Source organism: Patagioenas fasciata, chromosome 38, assembly GCF_037038585.1.
Source record: "Patagioenas fasciata isolate bPatFas1 chromosome 38, bPatFas1.hap1, whole genome shotgun sequence".
In the NCBI taxonomy this organism is placed as follows: Eukaryota; Metazoa; Chordata; class Aves; order Columbiformes; family Columbidae; genus Patagioenas; species Patagioenas fasciata.
The window spans coordinates 1,787,340-1,808,998 of record NC_092557.1 but is presented as its reverse complement, the minus strand read 5'-3'; the positions used below and the strand labels follow the sequence as shown (position 1 = coordinate 1,808,998).

General features: G+C 53.5%; 1 protein-coding gene across 1 annotated transcript; it reads right to left on the bottom strand.

The window, feature by feature from the left end:
- Nucleotides 1-17: 17 nt before the first annotated feature.
- SUPT16H (SPT16 homolog, facilitates chromatin remodeling subunit) lies at nucleotides 18-21,195 on the bottom strand. The gene is made up of 26 exons (XM_065859341.2): nucleotides 21,063-21,195; nucleotides 18,654-18,746; nucleotides 17,523-17,693; nucleotides 16,063-16,215; nucleotides 15,843-15,989; nucleotides 15,615-15,766; nucleotides 14,426-14,598; nucleotides 12,977-13,067; nucleotides 12,832-12,905; nucleotides 11,886-11,998; nucleotides 11,725-11,790; nucleotides 11,530-11,625; nucleotides 10,821-10,936; nucleotides 10,581-10,734; nucleotides 9,785-9,912; nucleotides 8,848-8,983; nucleotides 8,628-8,754; nucleotides 8,011-8,129; nucleotides 7,802-7,927; nucleotides 6,825-6,937; nucleotides 6,102-6,177; nucleotides 4,115-4,284; nucleotides 2,592-2,721; nucleotides 1,424-1,553; nucleotides 626-703; nucleotides 18-494 (listed from the first exon to the last, which is right to left on the bottom strand). Exons 1-26 carry the CDS (start codon nucleotides 21,126-21,128, stop codon nucleotides 382-384), a joined length of 3,111 nt encoding a protein of 1,036 aa, XP_065715413.1. The 5' UTR covers nucleotides 21,129-21,195; the 3' UTR covers nucleotides 18-381.
- Nucleotides 21,196-21,659: the final 464 nt, after the last annotated feature.

Here is a 21,659-nt window from a genome sequence, read left to right as displayed (position 1 = left end):
TCACATTTTAGTTAAAAAACCTTAAAAAAACGACATTTTATTTATTGGAAAAAAAACCAAACAAAACAAAAACCACCGGCTACAGAACGGGGGGGAGGGGGGGGACCCCAAAAACGAGGGATCCGCCCCAAAACCCGGGGGAAAAGCCCCGAAAACGCCGATAAATAGAGAAAATAACAAAAACAACAAAAAAAACCCGACGAAAACGGGAAATTTTGGGGCTTCCTGATGAATTTTCAGCCCCCCCCCTTCCCCCTGTGGGGGGAATTTTGGGGTCCCCAAGGTGCTTTTTGGGGGGATTTGGGGCCCAAAATTCTCCCGAAGTCGCGGCGGGGGAGGGGGAAGGGAGGTGGGGGGAGGGGCAGGGGAAGGGGGCGGGTTCTACTTCCTCTTCTTTTTGGCGGGAAGGGCGTGGCGGCCCCGGGGGGGCGGGGCTTTGCGCTTGCGGCTCCGCCCACGCTCCTCCTCCTCCTCGTATTGGCTCTCGCGGTCAGCTGTGGGCGGGGCAAGGAGGTCACGTGATCGCACGGGGCAAAGCGGGGGGGGGGGGGTCTCCCCTCGTTATAGGGGGGGAGCCCCCGCCCCCAAAGGTCACAGGGACCTTGTCCGTGACCTTTGACCCCACCTTTGCGCGCCTCCTCCTCCAGTTCGTCCCAGTCCTTCCCGCTCTCCTCCTCGCTCCCCAGCGACTCCTTGGAGTACTCTGCAAAACAAGGGGTGCTATGGGGCGCTATGGGGCGCTATGGGGCCCCACTGGTCCCTATGGGTCACTCTGTGGGGCTCTGTGGGCGCTATGGGTCCCCCCATTGCGCTCCAGGGGTCCCCATGGGTCCCCACTGCTCTCTATTGGCACCTACAGGCTCCCCAGGGTCCTAAAACCCTCCCTCCCTATTCTATGTTCCCTATGGATCTCTATGGGTCCCCATTTGTCTCTATGGGGCTCTATGGGTCCCCATGGGTCACTATGGGTCTCTATTGGGACCTATAGACTCCCACGGTCCCAAAACCCTCCCTCTCTATTCTATGGTCCCTATGGGTCCCTCTGGGTCTCTCTGGGTCCCCATTTGTCTCTATGGGTCCCCATTTGTCTCTATGGGTCCTAAAACCCTCCCTCTCTATTCTATGGTCCCTATGGGTCCCTCTGGGTCTCTATGGGTTCCCCATTTGTCTCTATGGGTTCCCCATTTGTCTCTATGGGTCCCCATGGGGTTCTATGGGTCCCCATGGGGTTCTATGGGTCCCCACTGGGCTCCCCAGGGTCCTAAAGCCCTCCCTCTCTAGTCCATGGTCTCCATGTGTCCCCATTGGTCCCTCTGGGTCCCCGTGGTGTCTCTGATCTCCCCACGGTTCTGCTGGGACTCCATGGGGCTGTGGTGGGGCTGGTGGCCCCACAGGGTGCTGTGGTGGCCCCACGGGGCCGTACCCGACTCCTCGGCCTCGGAGGAATAGTCCTCGTCGCTGTCGTCCTCCTCCTCCTCGTAATCCTCCTCCGACGGGTTGAACGTCTCGTCCTCCATCTCCGACTCCGAATCCGCCACCTCGGCGTCGCTGCCCTGGGGACGGCGGGGACCATGGGGACAGCGTGGGGACAACGGGGGGGACACCAAGACGGGGGGACACCAAGACGTGGGGACACCAAGACGTGGGGACAACTCAAGGTGGGAACAACATGGGGTTAGGACAAGGTGGAGAAATTCAAGGTGGGGACACCAAGACATGGGGACAACTCAAGGTTGAACAACATGGGGTAGGGGACAAAGTGGAGAAGCTCAAGGTGGGGACACCAAGACGTGGGGACACCAAGACGTGGGGACAACTCAAGGTTGAACAACATGGGGTTAGGACAAGGTGGAGAAGCTCAAGGAGGGGACACCAAGTGTGGGGACACCAAGACATGGGGACAACTCAAGGTGGGAACAACATGGGGTTGGGGACAAGGTGGAGACGCTCAAGGAGGGGACACCAAGACATGGGGACAATGTGGGGCTGGGGACAATATGGAGAAGCTGGGGAAGGGATGTCAAGTGTGGGGTCAACCCAATGTGGGGACAACATGGGGTTGGGGACAACATGGGGGAGCTCAAGGTGGGGACACCAAGACATGGGGACACCAAGACATGGGGACACCATAGGGTTGGGGACACCATGGAGAAGCTTAAGCTGGGGACACCAAGACGTGGGGACATCATGGGGGAGGTCAAGGCAGAGATGTCAAGACATGGGGACACCAAGACCTGGGGACACCAAGACATGGGGACACCAAGACCTGGGGTTGGGGACAACATGGAGAAGCTCAAGGTGGGGCCACCAAGACGTGGGGTCGGGGACAAGGTGGAAACGCTCGAGGTGGGGACAACGTGGGGTTGGGGACAACTTGGAGAACCTCAAGGTGGGGACACCAAGACCTAGGGACACCAAGACCTGGGGACACCATAGGGTTGGGGACACCATGAAGAAGCTTAAGGTGGGGACACCAAGACGTGGGGACATCATGGGGGAGGTCAAGGCAGAGATGTCAAGACATGGGGACACCAAGACATGGGGACACCAAGACATGGGGACACCAAGACATGGGGACAAGATGGCCGCACCTCCCCCTCGGGCTCCAGGAAGCTCCACCCGCCCTGCTCGAAAAAGCCCTCGGGGTCGTCCACGATGGTCTTCATGATCTTGGTCCAGTTGAGCGACTGCACGCCCTCCGTGTACTTGAGGTCGCAGGAGCTGCGGGGACATGCGAGACAGCGCCCGAAGCTGCCGAATCCGGCTCAAAATCCCGGGGGAAACGTCCCAAAACGGCCGAAATCCAGCGCGAAATTTCGTGAGGAAAACACCTCAAAATGGTCGAAATCCAGCGCGAAATTTCGCGAGGAAAACACCTCAAAATGGTCGAAATCCAGCGCGAAATTTCGCGAGGAAAACACCTCAAAATGGTCGAAATCCAGCGCGAAATTTCGCGAGGAAAACACCTCAAAATGGTCGAAATCCAGCGCGAAATTTCGCGAGGAAAACACCTCAAAATGGTCGAAATCCAGCGCGAAATTTCGTGAGGAAAACACCCCAAAATGGTCGAAATCCAGCGCGAAATTTCGTGAGGAAAACACCTCAAAATGGTCGAAATCCAGCGCGAAATTTCGTGAGGAAAACACCTCAAAATGGTCGAAATCCAGCGCGAAATTTCGTGAGGAAAACACCCCAAAATGTTCGAAATCCAACTCAAAATTTCACAAGGAATCCCCTTAAAATGTTCGAAATCTGCCTCAAAATTTTGTGAGGAAAACACCTCAAAATTTCTGAAAATCCACCGCGAAATTTTGCAAGGCAAACACTCCAAAATGGTCAAAATCCACCGTGAAATTTCACAAGGAAAACCCCTTAAAATTTTCAGAATCCACGTCAAAATTTCATGAGGAAAACACCTCAAAATTTCTGAAATTTACCGCAAAATTATGTGAGCAAAACCCCTCAGAATGTTCCAAATCTGCCTCAAAATTTCCAAAAGAAAACCACTCAAAATGTCCAAAATCCACCTTGAAATTCTGGGAGGAAAACCCCTTAAAATATTCAAGATCTGCCTCAAAATTTCATGAGGAAAACACCTCAAAATTTCTGAAATCCACCTCAAAATTTCCCAAAGAAAACCTCTTAAAATTTTCAGAATCCACCTCAAAATTTTGTGAGGAAAACCTGTCAGAATTTCTGAAATTTACCTCAAAATTTCATGAGAAAAACCACTCAAAATGTTTAGAATCCACCACGAAATTTTGCGAGGAAAACACCTCGAAATTTCTGAAATCCCCCTCAAAATTACGTGAGGAAAACCCCTTAAAATTTTCAAAACCCACCTCAGAATTCCACGAGGAAAACCACTCAAAATTTCTGAAATCCACCTCGAAATTTTGCGAGGAAAACGCCTCAAAACTTCCAAAACCACCTTGAAATTTTGTGAGGAAAACCCCACGAAACTTCCAAAAAGCCGCCTCCAAATTTGACCAAAACCCCTTCAAAATTTCACAATTCCCTTCGAATTTCCAACGCACACCCGGACACGTCCAAATTTTGGAATTTCACGCAATTTGGGCGCAAACGGCCCCGAACGGGCCCCGGACGGGCGTACTTGAGCCACTCCTTGATGGGGTCGAGCGAGGCGACGGGGATGGCGTTGATCATGGTGACCTTCTTGGCGTAGTCCTTGTAGACCACCACCATGTCGAAGTTCTTGAGGTGGAACTGCACGCGCTCGAAGTGGATCAGCTCCACCTCGTCCAGCGTCACCACGAACGGCGGCTGCGGGGGGACACGGGTCACCACGCGGCCTCCGCCTCACCACGGGTTGGGGGGGAGCTTTGGGGTCACCACAAGTCGGGGGGAACCTCTGGTGGTGGAGGAACCTCCGCAATGTGTGGAGGAACCTCCGGAGGAACCTTCAACGGGTTGAGGAACCTCTGGAGCAACCTTCAACGGATTGAGGAACCTCTTGAGGAACCTTCAACGGGTTGAGGAACCTCCGGAGGAACCTTCAACGGGTTGAGGAACCTCTTGAGGAAGCTTCAACGGGTTGAGGAACCTCCGGAGGAAGCTTCAATGGGTTGAGGAACCTCTTGAGGAACCTTCAACAGGTTGAGGAACCTCTTGAGGAACCTTCAATGGGTTGAGGAACCTCTGGAGCAACCTTCAACGGATTGAGGAACCTCTGGAGCAACCTTCAACGGGTTGAGGAACCTCCGGAGGAACCTTCAACAGGTTGAGGAACCTCTGGAGGAACCTTCAACGTGTTGAGGAACCTCTGGAGGAACCTTCAACAGGTTGAGGAACCTCTGGAGGAACCTTCAACGTGTTGAGGAACCTCCGGAGCAACCTTCAACAGGTTGAGGAACCTCTGGAGGAACCTTCAACGGGTTGAGGAACCTCTTGAGGAACCTTCAACGGGTTGAGGAACCTCTGGAGGAACCTTCAACGGGTTGAGGAACCTCTTGAGGAACCTTCAACGGATTGAGGAACCTCTTGAGGAACCTTCAACGGATTGAGGAACCTCTTGAGGAACCTTCAATAGGTTGAGGAACCTCTGGAGGAACCTTCAATAGGTTGAGGAACCTCTGGAGGAACCTTCAACGGATTGAGGAACCTCTTGAGGAACCTTCAACAGGTTGAGGAACCTCTGGAGGAAGCTTCAACGGGTTGAGGAACCTCTGGAGGAAGTTTCAACGGGTTGAGGAACCTCTGGAGGAACCTTCAACGTGTTGAGGAACCTCTGGAGGAACCTTCAACGGGTTGAGGAACCTCTGGAGGAACCTTCAACGTGTTGAGGAACCTCTGGAGGAACCTTCAACGGATTGAGGAACCTCTTGAGGAACCTTCAACGGGTTGAGGAACCTCTGGAGGAACCTTCAACGGGTTGAGGAACCTCTGGAGGAACCTTCAACGGGTTGAGGAACCTCCGGAGGAAGCTTCAACGGGTTGAGGAACCTCTGGAGGAACCTTCAACGGGTTGAGGAACCTCTGGAGTTCTTGAGGAACCTCTTGAGCTATTGAGGAACCTCTGGAGTTACTGAGGAACCTTCAGGCTCTTGAGGAACCTCCTGAGTTGTTGAGGAACCATCAACCTCTTGAGGAACCTCCTGAGTTGTTGAGGAACCATCAACCTCTTGAGGAACCTCTTGAGTTGTTGAGGAACCATCAACCTCTTGAGGAACCTCTTGAGTTGTTGAGGAACCATCAACCTCAAGAGGTTTCTCAACACGTTGGAGGTTCCTGAACAATTCAAGAGGTTCCTCATGAGTTATTGAGGAACCTTCAACAAGTTGAGGAACCTCTGGAGTTACTGAGGAACCATCAACCTCTTGAGGAACCTCTGGAGTTATTGAGAAACCTCTTGAGGAACCTTCAACATGTTGAGGAACCTTCAATGTGCTAAGGAACCTCTTGAGTTATTGAGGAACCTTCAACAAGTTGAGGAACCCCTGGAGTTATTGAGGAACCCTCAGCGTGTTGAGGAACCTTCACATTTGTTGGCACCTCCAAGTCGTGGTGACCCCCAAAGGTCCCAGGGACCCCCCCAAAGGCCATGGGGACCCCCCCAAAGTGGCGCTGGAGCCCCAACTCACCCACTCGGTGCAGTTGACCAAGGCGCTGCTGGTGGGTTGGAGGAGGCAGGTGCTGCGATACGGGGCCCCATTGAACCTGCGCCACAGAACCCGCTGTTAGACCAGAAAACCAGCAGGAGACCCCAAGGAACCACCTGGACACCCCAAGGAACCACCAGGAGAACCCAAAGAAACATCTGGAGCACCCAAAGAACCACCTGGAGACCCCAAAGAAACATCAGGAGAACCCAAAGAACCACCAGGATACCCGAAAGAAACATCAGGAGAACCCAAGGAACCACCAGGAGAACCCAAAGAAACATCAGAAGAACCCAAAGAACCACCAGGATACCCCAAAGAAACATCAGGAGAACCCAAGGAACCACCAGGAGAACCCAAAGAAACATCTGGAGAACCCAAAGAAACATCTGGAGAACCCAAAGAACCACCTGGAGAACCCAAAGAACCACCTGGAGACCCCAAAGAACCACCTGGAGAACCCAAAGAAACATCAGGAGAACCCAAAGAACCACCAGGATACCCCAAAGAAACATCAGGAGAACCCAAGGAACCACCAGGAGAACCCAAAGAAACATCAGGAGAACCCAAGGAACCACCACCAGGAGAACCCCAAGGAACCACCAGGAGAACCCAAAGAAACATCAGGAGACCCCAAGGAACCACCAGGAGAACCCAAGGAACCACGTGGAGACCCCAAAACGCAGGCGGGAGGCGCGGACTCACCCCAGCTCCCGGAACGGCACCTCGAACTCCAGCTCCTCCTTGGTCAGGGCCTCCACCTTCTCAATGAAGTTCTTGAAGGCCGTCTTGAGCTTGTGCCGCATCTCCCGCTCCATCTGGGGATGAGACGACCCCGAAAACAGGCTCAGATGACCCAAAAATGGGGTCAGATGACCCAAAACTGGGTCAACCCACCCCCAAAAATGGCGTCAACCCCAAAACGGGTCAACTGCCCAAAACCAAGGTCAACCGACCAAAAAATGAGACCAACCAACGTAAAACTGGGCCAAGCAGCCCCAAAACCCGAGCCAAACTGACCTCAGATTGGGTCAATTGACCCAAAACAAGCTGACCGACCCAAAAATGGGTCAAGGACCCCAAAAGTAAGACCAAGCAACCCAACGAGGGGTCAACCAACCCAATGAGGGGCCAATGGACCCACTGGGGGGTCAATCCCACCCAATGAGGGATCAATGGACCCAACGAGGGGTCAATCCACCCAATGAGGGGCCAATGGACTCAACAAGGGGGTCAATGGACCCAACAAGGGGGTCAACCGGCCCAATGAGGGGCCAATGGATCCAACGGGGGGCCAACCCACCCAATGAGGGGGTCAACCCACCCAATGAGGGGGTCAACCCACCCAATGAGGGGCCAATGGACCCAATAGGGGGTCAGCCCACCCAACCAGGGGTCAATGGACCCAATGGGGGGTCAACCCACCCAACCAGGGGTCAATGGACCCAATGGGGGGTCAACCCACCCAATGAGGGGTCAATGGACCCAATGAGGGGCCAACCCACCCAACCAGGGGTCAACAGACCCAACCAGGGGGTCAACCGGCCCAATGAGGGATCAATGGACCCAACAAGGGGTCAACCCACCCAACCAGGGATCAACAGTCCCAATTAGGGGCCAACGGACCCAAAACCGAGCGAAACGAGCCCAAAACTCATTGGCCATGGGGGCGACGGCCGCACCTGCTCGGCGTAGAGGTCGTCGCGGTCGTGCATGTGCTGGTGCTTGCCCAGGTCGGTGGTGATCTCGCCCACCTCGGTGTAGAACTGCACGTCCGTGTGGCGCTTCTTGCCGAACATGATGGCGTTCTGGGGCGAGAAAGGGCGGAAATGGGGCTGGGGGGGGCGTGGGGGGCGGGGCCGGGGGGCGGGGAGGCGGGGCCGGGGGAGACCTTGAGGTGGAAGTGGAGCACGATGATCATCTCGCCGTCGCAGGGCTGGAACACGGCGTGCTTGATGTTGTTGTACAGGATGTCCACCTTGTCCCCGCGCACCGACGTGAAGCGGAAGCCTGGGGGCAGCACGGGGGACCACGGGGACAGGTCAAGGACCATGAGGGGGGCCCAAAAAACCACCAGGAGACTCCAGAAAACCACCAAGAACCTCCAAAAAACCACCAGGAGAACCCAAAAAACCACCAGGAGAACCCAAAAAACCACCAGGAGAACCCAAAAAAACCACCAGGAGAACCCAAGGAACCACCAAGAACCTCCAAACAAACAAGGAGACCCCAAAAAACCATCAGGAGGCCTGAAAAAACCACCAAGAACCTCCAAAAAACAACAAGGAGACCCCAAAACACCATGAAGAGACCCCAAAGAACCATCAGGAGACCCCAAAGAACCATCAGGAGACCCCAAAGAACCATCAGGAGACCCCAAAACCACATGGAGAACCTCCCAAATAACCACCAGGAACCACCAGGAGACCCCAAAAGACCACAAAGAACCCCCAAACCCAGGTCCCCGGGCCACGGGGAGCCCCATGTTGGCCAGCACAGCCCCAATACCATTGACGTGGGCCTCCAGCGACCCCTGCATCCTCTTCTGGGCGATGTTGGGCCGGATGTAGAGGTCCTTGAGCTTGGGGTTGCTGCGGTTGAGGTTGATGACCAGCGAATCCTGCTTGACGATGCCCTGGGGGAGCCAAACGAGTGGTTCGTGATGCTCTTCGGCCATTCAGGAGGTGGAGGAGACACCATGAGACACCTCACGGGGGGTTGTCCTCACCTCCTTCTCCTTCTCCTCGGCCTCGCGCGTCTTGTAGCGCTTCTGGACCTCCTTGATGATGCGGAAGGCGTTCTGGAGGTTGACGGCCGGCACCGTCTGCTCGCCCGGCGTCTTCATGTTGGACGCCCGGTAGGTTCTGCGGTGGGGACAACGGTGGTTGAGGTGACCCCAAAGCCCAATGGGACCCAATGGAACCCAACAGGACCCAACAAAACCCAACAGAACCCAAGGGGGACCCAACGGAACCCAACGGGACCCAACGGGACCCAAGAGAACCCAACAAGATCCAATGGGACCCAACCAAACCCAACAAGACCCAACCAAATGCAACGCTCCAAGATGGCCGACTCACATTTCCTTGACAAATGGGGACAATGATGGTTGAGGTGACCCCAGAACCCCATGGGACCCAAGAAGACCCAAGAGGACCCAAGGGGACCCAACCAAACCCAACAAGACCCAAGGAGACCCAAGGAGACCCAAGGGGACCCAATGGCTCCAAGATGGCCGACTCACTTGCATCTCCTTGACAAATGGGGACAATGATGGTTGAGGTGACCCCCAGAACCCAACAGGACCCAAGAAGACCCAACAGAACCCAACCAAACCCAATGGGACCCAAGGGGACCCAACAAGACCCAAGGGGACCCAACAAGACCCAAGGGGACCCAATGGCTGCTCCAAGATGGCCGACTCACATCTCCTTGACCAGTGGGGACAATGATGGCTGAGGTGACCCCAGAACCCAACAGGTCCCAAGGGGACCCAAGAAGACCCAAGGAGACCCAACCAAACCCAATGAGACCCAAGAGAACCCAACAGGACCCAAGGGGACCCAACCAAGCCCAACGGGACCCAAGAAGACCCAAAGGGACCCAAGAAGACCCAAAGGGACCCAAGAAGACCCAAGGGGACCCAAGATGGTGGCCTGGCTCACATCTCCTTGACGAAGGTGGCCTCGGGGTTGGGGAAGATGTTGCCCTCGTTGCGGCCCAGGGCGCTGCCCGGGCAGTAGAAGTTGATGCGCAGGTAGGTGTAGTCGCCCTCCACCGACATGCTGATGTTCTGCGGGGGACACCCGAAAAACAGCCCTTCAGCCCCAAAAACACCTCGGGGTGGAGGTGGGACCCCAAAACCACCTCAGGTTCAAGGCGGGACCCCAAAACCACCTCAAGTTCAAGGTGGGACCCCAAAACCACCTCAGGTTCAAGGTGGGACCCCAAAACCACCTCAGGTTCAAGGCGGGACCCCAAAACCACCTCAAGTTCAAGGTGGGACCCCAAAACCACCTCAGGTTCAAGGTGGGACCCCAAAACCACCTCAGGTTCAAGGTGGGACCCCAAAACCACCTCAGGTTCAAGGCGGGACCTCAAAACCACCTCAAGTTCAAGGTGGGACCCCAAAACCACCTCAAGTTCAAGGTGGGACCCCAAAACCACCTCAAGTTCAAGGTGGGACTCCAAAACCACCTCAGGTTGAAGGTGGGACCCCAAAACCACCTCAGGTTGAAGGTGGGACCCCAAAACCACCTCAGGTTGAAGGCTGGACCCCAAAACCACCTCAGGTTGAAGGTGGGACCCCAAAACCACCTACTTCTGCCCTTTTTTCAGTGAATTTCTGAGGTATTTTGGAGTCTCCAGGGGCCATTTTGGGGTTTCCGGGGGCCATTCTGGGGTTTCCCGGGCTCGTTTTGCCCGTTTTTGGGGCCATTTTGCCCGTTTTTGGGGCCGTACCTTGATGGTGGCGATGTGGAAGGGGGTGGCAATGCCGAACACGGGCATGATGACGGTCTCGTACTTCTTATCGATGTAGATCTTCATCTCCCTGATGTGCGGCTCCTTGGGCATCAACGCCGGGTTCTTATAGGAGATGTTGGACTTCCGGGCCCTAGGGGGCGAGAAAACACCTCAAACCCCCCCAAAAACACCCAAAACGGGGGATTTTTACCTCAGAAAAGGCGGGTTTGGGGGTACTTTTGGATCTGCTGCTCGCCCTTCTGCTCGGTCAAGCGCCGCCGCGCTTCCTCGTTGAGTTGCGTGGCCAACTCCTTCTGGTGCGCCCGGCGCTTCTCCTCGGCCGTCAGCTCGTTCTGGGCGCCAAAGAACCCCGAAAACGCTCGATTTCACCCCAAAATGGTCACACCCGCCGAAAAACGCTCCACTTCCAGCCCAAAATGCCCCAATTCGACCCAAGAACGCATGAATTACGAGGGATGAGACGCAAGAAATGCACCCGCGGCCATGAAGGCCTGGCCCATAGCTCCTCCTAAAATCACCCCAAATTGCCCAAAATCCCCAAATTTTGCCCTAAAACTCCTGCTTTGGATGCTTTTGGGCCTTGTCCACACATTTAAGGGACAAATAATTGTCCCCGAAACCCCAAATTCCCCCAAAATCCTCCCAAAAATCCCCCCAAAATCCTCCCCATCGCTCCTCCTAAAACGCCCCAAAACCCGCCCAAAATTGCCCAAAATCCACAGATTTTACCCCAAAATTTCTGTTTCAGATGCTTTTGGGCCTTGTCCACGCACTCAAGTGACAAATCCTTGTCCCCAAAGCCCCAAATTCCCCCCGAAATCCCCTCAAAATCCTCCCAAATTGCCCCCAAAATCCTCCCCAATCTCCTCCTGAAAGGCCACCCCAAATTGCCCAAAATCCCCGGATTTCGCCCCAAAATTCCCACCCGCGTGCGCTCGGTCAGAAGAGCCGCCCGGGAGCTGCGCCCCAGAAGATCTTCGGCCTCATCTTTATCCTCCTCCTCCTCCTCTTCATCTTCATTCTTATGGGGGGGAAAATCCACATTTTTCAGGTCACAAAAATTTCAGATTTCAAAATTTCGGATTTAAAATTTCAAATTTCGGAGGTGAAATTTGGGCACCTTGAGGAAAATGCCGACGTTCTTGACCTTCTTCTTAACGGTGGTGAGGACGGTGGCCGGGCCATCCTGGAAATGGAGGAAAATTGGGGGGGAAATTGAAATTTGGGAGGGAAAATTGAAATTTGGGGAGGAAAATTGAAATTTGGGGAGGAAATGGTCACCTCGTCCACCAGGACGGTGTCCCCGATGAACATGGCGTACGTCTTCTCCTCGGGTTTCTTGCCCTCCTTGTTGGGGAGGTCGGAAAAGCCGACGTTGATGCTGAAAACCATCCCTGCGCAAATTCGGGAGGAAATTTGGGAGATTTGGGAGGAAATTTGGGAGACTGGGGATGAAATTTGGGGAGATTCAGGGGGAAATTTGGTAGTTTGGGGAAGAAATTTGGGAGATTGCGGGGGGAAATTCTGGGAGATTCGTGAGGAGATTTGGGAGTTTGGGGACAAAAGTTTGGGAGATTGTGGGAGGAAATTTGAGAAATTGAGGACAAAATTTTCAGGGAATTTGTAAGAAAATTTTGGGAAATTGGGAAGAAAATTTCAGGAGGAAATTTGGGCGATTAGGGAGGAAATTGGGAAAATTTGGGATAAAACTTTGGGAGGTCAGGAGCAAAATTTTGGGAGATTCAGGAGGAAACTCGGGACGAAATTTGGAAAGGTTTGGGAGGAAATTTGAAAAATTGGGAACAAAATTCGGGAGGATGGGGACAAAGTTTTGGGAGATTTGGGAGGAAACTGGGGACAAGATTTGGGGAGGAAATACGGAAAATCTGGGACAAAATTTTGGTGGATTGGGGAGGAAATTTGGGGATTAAGTTTTGGGAAATTTGGGACAAAAATTTGGAAATTTGGGACAAAATTTTGGGACAAAAATTGGGAAATTCGGGACAAAATTTGGGGTGGAGAGAAAATTTTGGGGTAGTGGGACAAATTTTGGAGATCTGGGACAGTCTGAGAGGATCGGGGAAAGAAATTGTGGCGGGAAAGGCCAATTTTGGGTAGAAAAAGCCAATTTTGAGGTGGAAAGGGCCAATTTGGGGTAGAAAAGCCACTTTTCTGTCGGGAAAAGGCGGATTTGGGGTGAAAGCCGTGGCTTTTGGGGGTCGCTCACCCTTCTTGAGGCGCTGCTGGTTCTTGCTGTTGATGACCAGGGAGCCCTCGCGGAACTCGATGCCCATGGCGAAGCTGCGGAGACCCCAGCAGCGCGTCCAGAGCGGCCCCGAGCGCCCCGCAGCCCCAAATCCCGCCCTCCTCACCCCAAATTCTTGGTGATTTTGCTCAGCAGCTCCGGCTTCTGCTTCTTGACCAGCTCCATCACGGCCGCGTAGACGTCGCACAGCTTGGCGCCTGCAGCGGGGGAGAGCGGCGCGTTGGGGGCGCCGAAATCTCCCAATCTCACAAGTTCGCAATTGCGAAATCTCACAATTTCGAAATCTCAAAAGAAGTTTGAAATCTGAAATTTCAAAATCTCAAAAGTTCGAAATCTGAAATTTCACAATTTTGAAATCTCAAAAGTTCGAAACCTCAAAAGAAGTTTGAAATCTCAAAAGTTGTTTGAAATCCGAATTTTCGAAATTTCGAAACCTCAAAAGTTCGAAATCTGAATTTTCGAAATTTCGAAACCTCAAAAGCTCAAAATCTGAATTTTCGAAACCTCAAAAGTTCGAAATCTGAATTTCCAAAATTTCGAAACCTCAAAAGTTCGAAATCTGAATTTTCGAAACCTCAAAAGTTCAAAATCTGAATTTCCAAAATTTCGAAACCTCAAAAGTTCGAAATCTGAATTTCCAAAATTTCGAAACCTCAAAAGCTCAAAATCTGAATTTTCCAAATCTCAAAAGAAGTTCGGAATCCGAAATTTCAAAATTTCGCAATCTCAAAAGAAGTCCGGAATCCGAAATTTCCGAAATTTCGCAAATCTCAAAAGAAGTTCAGAATCCGAATTTTCAAAATTTCCAAATCTCAAAAGAAGTTCGGAATCTGAAATTTCGAAATCTCAAAAGAAGTTCTAAATCCGAAATTTCGAAATTTCGCAATCTCAAAAGTTCGGAATCCGAAATTTCTGAAATTTCGCAAATCTCAAAAGAAGTTCGGAATCCGAAATTTCCGAAATTTCGCCATCTCAAAAGAAGTTCGGAATCTGAAATTTCGCAATCTCAAAAGAAGTTCGGAATCCGAAATTTCTGAAATTTCGCAAATCTCAAAAGAAGTTCGGAATCCGAAATTTCTGAAATTTCGCAAATCTCAAAAGAAGTTCGGAATCCGAATTTTCAAAATTTCCAAATCTCAAAAGAAGTTCTAAATCTGAAATTCCGAAATTTCGCCATCTGAAAAGAAGTCCGGAATCTGAAATTTCGAAATTTCGCCATCTCAAAAGAAGTTCGGAATCCGACATTTCCGAAATTTTGCAATCTCAAAAGAAGTTCTAAATCCGAATTTTCAAAATTTCCAAATCTCAAAAGAAGTTCTAAACCTGAAATTTCGAAATTTCCAAATCTCAAAAGAAGTTCTAAATCTGAAATTTCAAAATTTCCAAATCTCAAAAGAAGTTCTAAATCTGAAATTTCAAAATTTCCAAATCTCAAAAGAAGTTCTAAACCTGAAATTTCGAAATTTCGCCATCTCAAAAGAAGTCCGGAATCCGAAATTCCGAAATTTGGCCATCTCGGAAGTTCTAAACGCGAACTCCGGAACGGTGGGCTCACCGTGGCGCATCTCCTTGAGCATCTCGTCCTGGAGGTGCAGCAGGAAGCCGTAGTTCTCCTGCACGTCCTGCGGCGGATCCACCATCAGCGTGCGGACCAGGTTGGAGCAGTACGACTTGTAGCGGATGCCCATGGAGCAGGTGATGGCGCCAAAGTGCATGTGGCTCTTGTCGCTGCGGTTCGGGGAGGAAACGCGCAATTTGGGGGGAAAACGCGAATTTGGGGGGGGAAACGCGAATTCGAGGGGGAAAACGCGAATTCGGGGAATTTTTTTTGGGGGGAAACGCGGATTTTGGGGGTGGAAATATAAAGTTTGGGGGGTGAAATGTGAATTTGGGGGGCTGAAATGACCCGTTCCCAGCATTTTATGAGGTAAAATGTCCCATTCTGGTCATTTTCTGAGGTAAAATTACTCAACGTAACCGTTTTATGAGGTAAAATCACCCATTATCACTATTTTATGAGGTAAAATAACCCATTCTGGTCATTTTATGAGATAAAATTACTCAACGTAACCATTTTATGAGGCGAAATTACCCATTCCCGCCATTTTATGAGGTAAAATTACTCAATGTAACCATTTTATGAGGTAAAATCACCCATTCCCGCCATTTTGTGAGGTAAAACGACTCAATATGGACATTTTATGAGGTAAAGTTACTCAACGCAACCATTTTATGAGGTAAAACTTACTCAAAATGGCCATTTTATGAGCTAAAATCACCCATTCCTGCTATTTTATGAGGTAAAATTGCTCAAAATGGATATTTTATGAGGTAAAATTACTCAATGCAACTATTTTATGAGGTAAAAATTACTCAAAACGGCCATTTTATGAGGTAAAATCACTCATTCCCGCCATTTTGTGAGGTGAATTTACTCAATACGGATATTTCGTGAGGTAAAGTTACTCAATATGGATATTTTGTCAGCTAAAGTTACTCAATATGGACATTTTATGAGGTAAAGTTACTGAACGCAACCATTTTATGAGGCAAAACCTACTCAAAACGGCCATTTTATGAGGTAAAATCCCCCATTCCCGCCACGTTACGAGGTAAAACCCCCCGGCGCCGCCATTTTGGACGACGCTCCCGCGCGGGGGCGGCCATCTTGAACCGCCCAAAACCCCCCCAAAACCGCCCCAAACCCGCCCAAAACGCCCCGATTCGCGGCGTTCGGGCCCCACCTGACGACGCTGAACTTGAGGTTGTAGTTGCCGCCGCTCTGGATGATGGGCGGGTAGCACATCTCCACGGCCGAGGGGTCGGCGCCCGCCAGGTACTTCTTCTCCTCGATGGCCTTCTCCACCGCCTCGGCCAGCTTGCTGTGCCGCACTTTCTGCACCGCGACGCCGCCGTTACACCAAAAACCCGCCTTTCCGCCCCAAAACCCGCCCCGAGCGAGCGGCCCCCACCTCGTCGGCGTCCACGATCTCCATGACGCGCTCCTTGAAGAACTTGGTGAAGACCTCGGAGGTGATGGCGGCCGCCTTGCGCATCAGGTTGAGCTCGCCGTCCTCCTTGGCCGCCATGGTGTAGGCGACGGCCGCGCTGATGTCCACCTGCGGGACGCCGTGGGGACAACGTCAGCGGCCCCGCGGCCACGCCCAAGATGGCGGCGGGAGCGGGACGGACCTTCTCGAAGCCTTCCTTGCTGAGGCAGTCGTTCCAGCTCTTCATGAAGTCTCCGGGGAACTTGTCCTTGGAGAAGACGCCCAGGCGCTTCCCGCCCCGGCTGCTCCGCAGCGCCTCGATCATCTTCTCAAAGTTGGCCTTGTTGCTCTCGTTCTGGGGGGAAAACACGGGGAATTGGGTAAAAGAAGCGGGCGGCCGCCCACGAGGGACGTGGGTTCCACCCTGAAGGCCCAGCGAGCGCCAAGAAGGCCCCAGGGCCACCTTGTAGACCCAAGGTCCACCTTGTAGACCCAAGGTCCATCTTGTAGACCCAAGGTCCACCTTGTAGACCCAACCGTCAACACCGAAGACCCAACAACCACCCAGAAGCTCCTACGTCCACCCCACAGACCCAACATCCATCTTGTAGACCCAACATCAACACCAAAGACCCAACGTCCATCCCATAGACCCAACGTTCAACACCAAAGACCCAACCGTCAACACCAAAGACCCAACAACCACCCAGAAGTTCCCACGTCCACCCCACAGACCCAACATCCACCCAGAAGGTCCCACGACCACCCCATAGACCCAAAGTCCACCCCACAGACCCAACGTCCACCCCACAGACCCAACGTCCACCCAGAAGGTCCCACGACCACCCCATAGACCCAACGTCCACCCCACAGACCCAACATCCACCCAGAAGGTCCCACGACCACCCCATAGACCCAACGTCCACCCCACAGACCCAACGTCCACCCCACAGACCCAACGTCCACCCCACAGACCCAACGTCCACCCCACAGACCCAACGTTCAACACCAAAGACCCAACAACCACCCAGAAGACCCAACATCCACCCCATAGACCCCACAACCACCCCATAGACCCCACAACCACCCCATAGACCCCATGTCCATCCCATAGACCCCACAACCACCCCATAGACCCCACAACCACCCCATAGACCCCACAACCACCCCATAGACCCCACGACCACCCCATAGACCCCATGGCCATCCCATAGGACCCCATGGCCATCCCATAGACCCAACGCCCACCCAGAAGAACCCACGGCCACCTTGTAGACCCAACATCCATCCCATAGACCCCATGGCCACCTTGTAGACCCCACGGCCACCCAGAAGATCCCATGTCCATCCCATAGACCAAACAACCACCCAGAAGACCTCACGTCCACCTTGTAGACCCCACGGCCACCCAGAAGCTTCCATGCCCATTCTGTAGACCCCATGGCCACCCCATAGACCCCAAGACCACCCAGAAGGTCCCGTGTCCATCCCGTAGACCCCATGGCCATCCCGTAGACCCCATGGCCACCCCGTAGACCCCACGGCCATCTTATAGACCCAATGTCCACCTTGTAGGCCAAACATCCCCCCAGAAGGTCCCATGGCCACCCCGTAGACCCAACAACCACCCAGAAGACCCCACGTCCACCCCGAGGGCCCCACCTTCTCGCGGACCAGGAGGGTGATGGCGGGGACGCCGTTGGCGCCCTCGGTGCCCTTGGCCTGCGCCACCTGCTTGAGGAACTCGACCTTCTTCTTGCTGGCCATGAAGAGGATCTTCTCCTCGCAGAACACCATGATGGTGTCCGTCAGCTCGTACCCGAACAGCCACGTCTGCAGGACGGCGACCGGGGCCCGAATGGAGGGGGCTCCCTCAGAAACGGGGCGGGATTGGTGAAATGTGGCGGAATTCCCTCAAAAACGGGGTGGGATTGGTGAAATGTGGCGGAATTACCTCAGAAATGGGGTGGGAGTGAGTGGTTAAATATGGCGGAATTCCCCCAGAAACAGGGTGGGATTGGTTAAATGTGGCGGAATTACCTCAAAACTGTGGTGGGATTGGTTAAATATGGCGGAACTTCCTCAGAAATGTGGTGGGATTGGTTAAATGTGGCGGAATTACCTCAGAAATGGGGTGGGATTGGTTAAATGTGGCGGAATTACCTCAGAAATGGGGTGGGATTGGTTAAATGTGGCGGAATTCCCTCAGAAATGGGGTGGGATTGGTTAAATGTGGTGGAATTACCTCAGAAATCGGGTGGGATTGGTTAAATGTGGCGGAATTACCTCAGAAATCGGGTGGGATTGGTTAAATGCGGCCGAATTCCCTCAGAAATGGGGTGGGATTGGTGAAATGTGGCGGAATTCCCTCAGAAATGGGGTGAGATTGGTGAAATATCACAAAATTACCTCAGAAATGAGGCGGGAGCAGCAAAAACTGGGGGTAGGAGCCCCAAAAGTGGCGGAATTGCCCCCAAAACGGTGAGAGGGTTGTAAATATGGCGGGAAACGCCACAAAAGCGGCGGGAGTGCCCAAAAAGGGGGGAAATCGCCTCAAAATGGCGGGGAGACCCCCCCTGAAAATGGCGGGAAACGCAAAATGGGCAAGAAATGCCCCCAAAATGGCGGGAAACCGCCTCACGGAAATGGCGGGAAACGCCAAAGTGGGCAACAAGCCCCCCAAAAAAGGCGGGAAAACCCCCAAAAAGGCGGGAAACCCCCCAAAAAGGCAGGAAACCCCCCCAAAAAGGCGGGAAACCCCCCCAAAAAGGCGGGAAACCCCCCCAAATGTACCTGTAGCGCGGTGGACTTGGCGTAGACGATCTCCTCGTCCACCCCCACGGCGACCACGATGGCGTCGACCCCCCCCAGCTCTTCCTCCCCTTTCTGGGGGGACACGGGGGGAAAAATCACATGGAATCGACACAAAATGCCCCAAAATCACCCCCAAAATCCCCCCAAATTAGGCCCTAAATCTGCCCCAAAAATCACCCCCCAAACCACTCGAAAATCAGCCCCCAAATCAGCCCTAAAATGAGCCCCAAATCACCCCCCAAACCACCTCAAAATCCCCACAAATCAGCCCAAAATTCTCCCCAAATTAGCCCCAAAACTCCCCCAAATCAGCCCTAAAATCAGCCCCAAACTACCCCCAAAACCACCCAAAAAATCCCCCCAAAACAGCCCCAAATTGCCCCCCAAATATGCCCCCAAATCAGCCCCTAACTCAGCCCAAATTAGGCCCCAAATCAGGCCCAAATTCCCTCAAAAATCCCCCCAAATCGGCCCCAAGCTCCCCCCAAAACCACCCAAAAGTCCCCCTAATCAGCCCCCAAATCACCCAAAAACCAGACCCAAACTCCCCCCAAAATCAGCCCCTAAACCCCCCCAAAACCACCCAAAAATCCTCTCAAAATCAGCCCTAAAATCCCCCCAAAACAGCCCCAAACTACCCCCAAAACCACCCCAAAATCCCCCCAAATCAACCCCCAAAATAGCCCTAAATTGCCCCAAAAATCCCCCCAAAACCACCCACAAACAACCTCCAAAATCACCCCCAAACCACCCAAAAATCCCAAAATCACCCCTAAAACGAGGCCCAAATTACCCCCCAAACCACCCCAAAATCCCCCCAAATCAGTCCCCAAAATCATCCCCATATCCCCCCCAAATGCCCATAAATCAGCCCCTAAATCCCCCCAAAACCACCCAAGAATCCCCTCAAAAAATCCCCCCTAATCAGCCCCAAAATCCCCCAAAACCCAGACCCAAACTCCCCCCAAAACCACCCCAAAACTCCCCCCAAATCAGCCCCAAACCCCCCCAAAACCACCCCAAACCACCCCCCAAATCAGCCCCTAAATGAGCCCCAAACCACCCCATAATCCCCCCAAAACCGCCCCAAAACTCCCCCTAAAACGAGTCCCAGACCACCCCCAAAACCACCCCAAAACCCCCCCTAAATCAGCCCCAACCCCCCCCAAATCAGCCCATAAATGAGCCCCAAACCCACCCCAAAATCCCCCCAAAACCCCCCCGAAATGAGTCCCAGACCACTCCCAAAACCCCCCAAAAATCCCTCCAAACCAGCCCTAAAATGAGCCCCAAACCACCCCTAAATCCCCCCAAAACCACCCCAAAATGCTCCAAAAATTATCGACTAAATCAGCCCCAAACCACCCCCAACCCCCCCCAAATCAGCCCCAAACTACCCCCAAAACCACCCCAAAACTCCCCCCAAAATGAGTCCCAGACCACCCCCAAAACCACCCAAAAATCCCCCCAAATCAGCCCGTAAATCAGCCCCAAACTCCCCCCCAAACCACCCCAAAACCCCCAAGACCACCCCAAAACTCCCCCCAAATCAGCCCCTAAATGAGCCCCAAACCCCCCCAAAACCGCCCCAAAACCTCCCCTAAAACGAGTCCCAGACCACCCCCAAATCCCCCCAAATCAGCCCCATATCACTCACCTAAACCACCCCTAAACTCCCCCCAAAATGAGTCCCAGACCACCCCCAAATCAGCCCCCAAAACCACCCAAAAACCCCCCCAAACTCCCCCCAAATCAGCCCCAAAATGAGCCCCAAACCCCCCCAAAACTCCCCCCAAAATGAGTCCCAGACCACCCCCAAAAATCCCTCCAAACCAGCCCTAAAATGAGCCCCAAACCACCCCTAAGTCCCCCCAAAATAGCCCCTAAATCCCCCCAAAACCACCCCAAAATGCTCCAAAAATTAGCGACTAAATCAGCCCAAAACCACCCCAAAATCAGCCCCAAACCCCCCCAAATCAGCCCCAAACTACCCCCATAACCACGCCAAAATCCCCCCCAAAATGAGTCCCAGACCACCCCCAAAATGAGTCCCAGACCAGCCCCAAAATCCCCCCAAATCAGCCCCTAAATCAGCCCCAAATCACCCCCCAAAACCACCCAAAAACCCCCCAAAACTCCCCCCAAACCACCCCTAAATCCCCCCAAAATGCTCCAAAAATTAGCGACTAAATCAGCCCCAAACCACCCCGAAAACCACCCCAAAACCCCCAAAACGAGCCCCAAACCCCCCAAACCAGCCCCAACCCCCCCCACCCCCAAATCACCCCACCCCCCCCATTTTCACCCCCTCCCCCCTCAGGCCGCTAAACCGCCGCTCAGCCCCTTCCCCGCCCCCCCCTCCCCCCGCGCCGCTTCCCGCAGCCGCACCTGCCAGCTCCCGTAGAGCCGCCGCAGCCGCCGGTAATAGGCGTCGCGGTCCAGCGACAGCGCCATGGGGGCAGCGAAGCGGCCGCGGGGCTCCGAACGCCCCCGGAACCCCCCGGAACCCCCGGACCCGCCGCCTCCTCCGCCGCCTCCTCCTCCTTCTGCTTCAGCCTCCCGCCCGGAAGTCCTTCCCCCCGCACTTCCGCTTCCCCGCGTCACGTGGGCAAGGCGGAGCGGCGGCGCCCGCGTCACGTGGTGTGGTGGTGGTGGGAGGAGAATCCCCGCATCACGTGGTTGGGGGGGGGGGGGGGGGGGGAGAAGCCGCGCGTCACGTGGTTAAAGGGGCGGGGAAACGGCGCTTGGCGGGAAACGTTAATGGAGATTAATGGTTAATTAGCGCATAGGGTGCTAATTAGGGGGGGTGGAGGGAGGTGGGGAAGGGGGGGCGTGGCTTTAGTGCTGGGCAGGGCGCTCATTACCGGCGCTGATTGGAGAGCGCGTGATTGGCGGGTGGGTGGGGTAACTGGCTTAATTAAAGGGTTAATTAAAGGCTCTAATTGGCCGCGAGGGGGCGTTAAAACCACAAATAAACAGAAAGGC

Bases quoted from the DNA above. Each gene is read 5' to 3' on its own strand.
- SUPT16H (XM_065859341.2), bottom strand. From the start codon at position 21,128: ATGGCGCTGTCGCTGGACCGCGACGCCTATTACCGGCGGCTGCGGCGG. The intron at 18,747-21,062 runs GTGCGGCTGCGG...GTGTCCCCCCAG, and splicing joins GGCTCTACGGGAGCTGGCAG to AAAGGGGAGGAAGAGCTGGG. The intron at 13,068-14,425 runs GTGAGCCCACCG...CCCCCGCTGCAG, and splicing joins GCTCAAGGAGATGCGCCACG to GCGCCAAGCTGTGCGACGTC.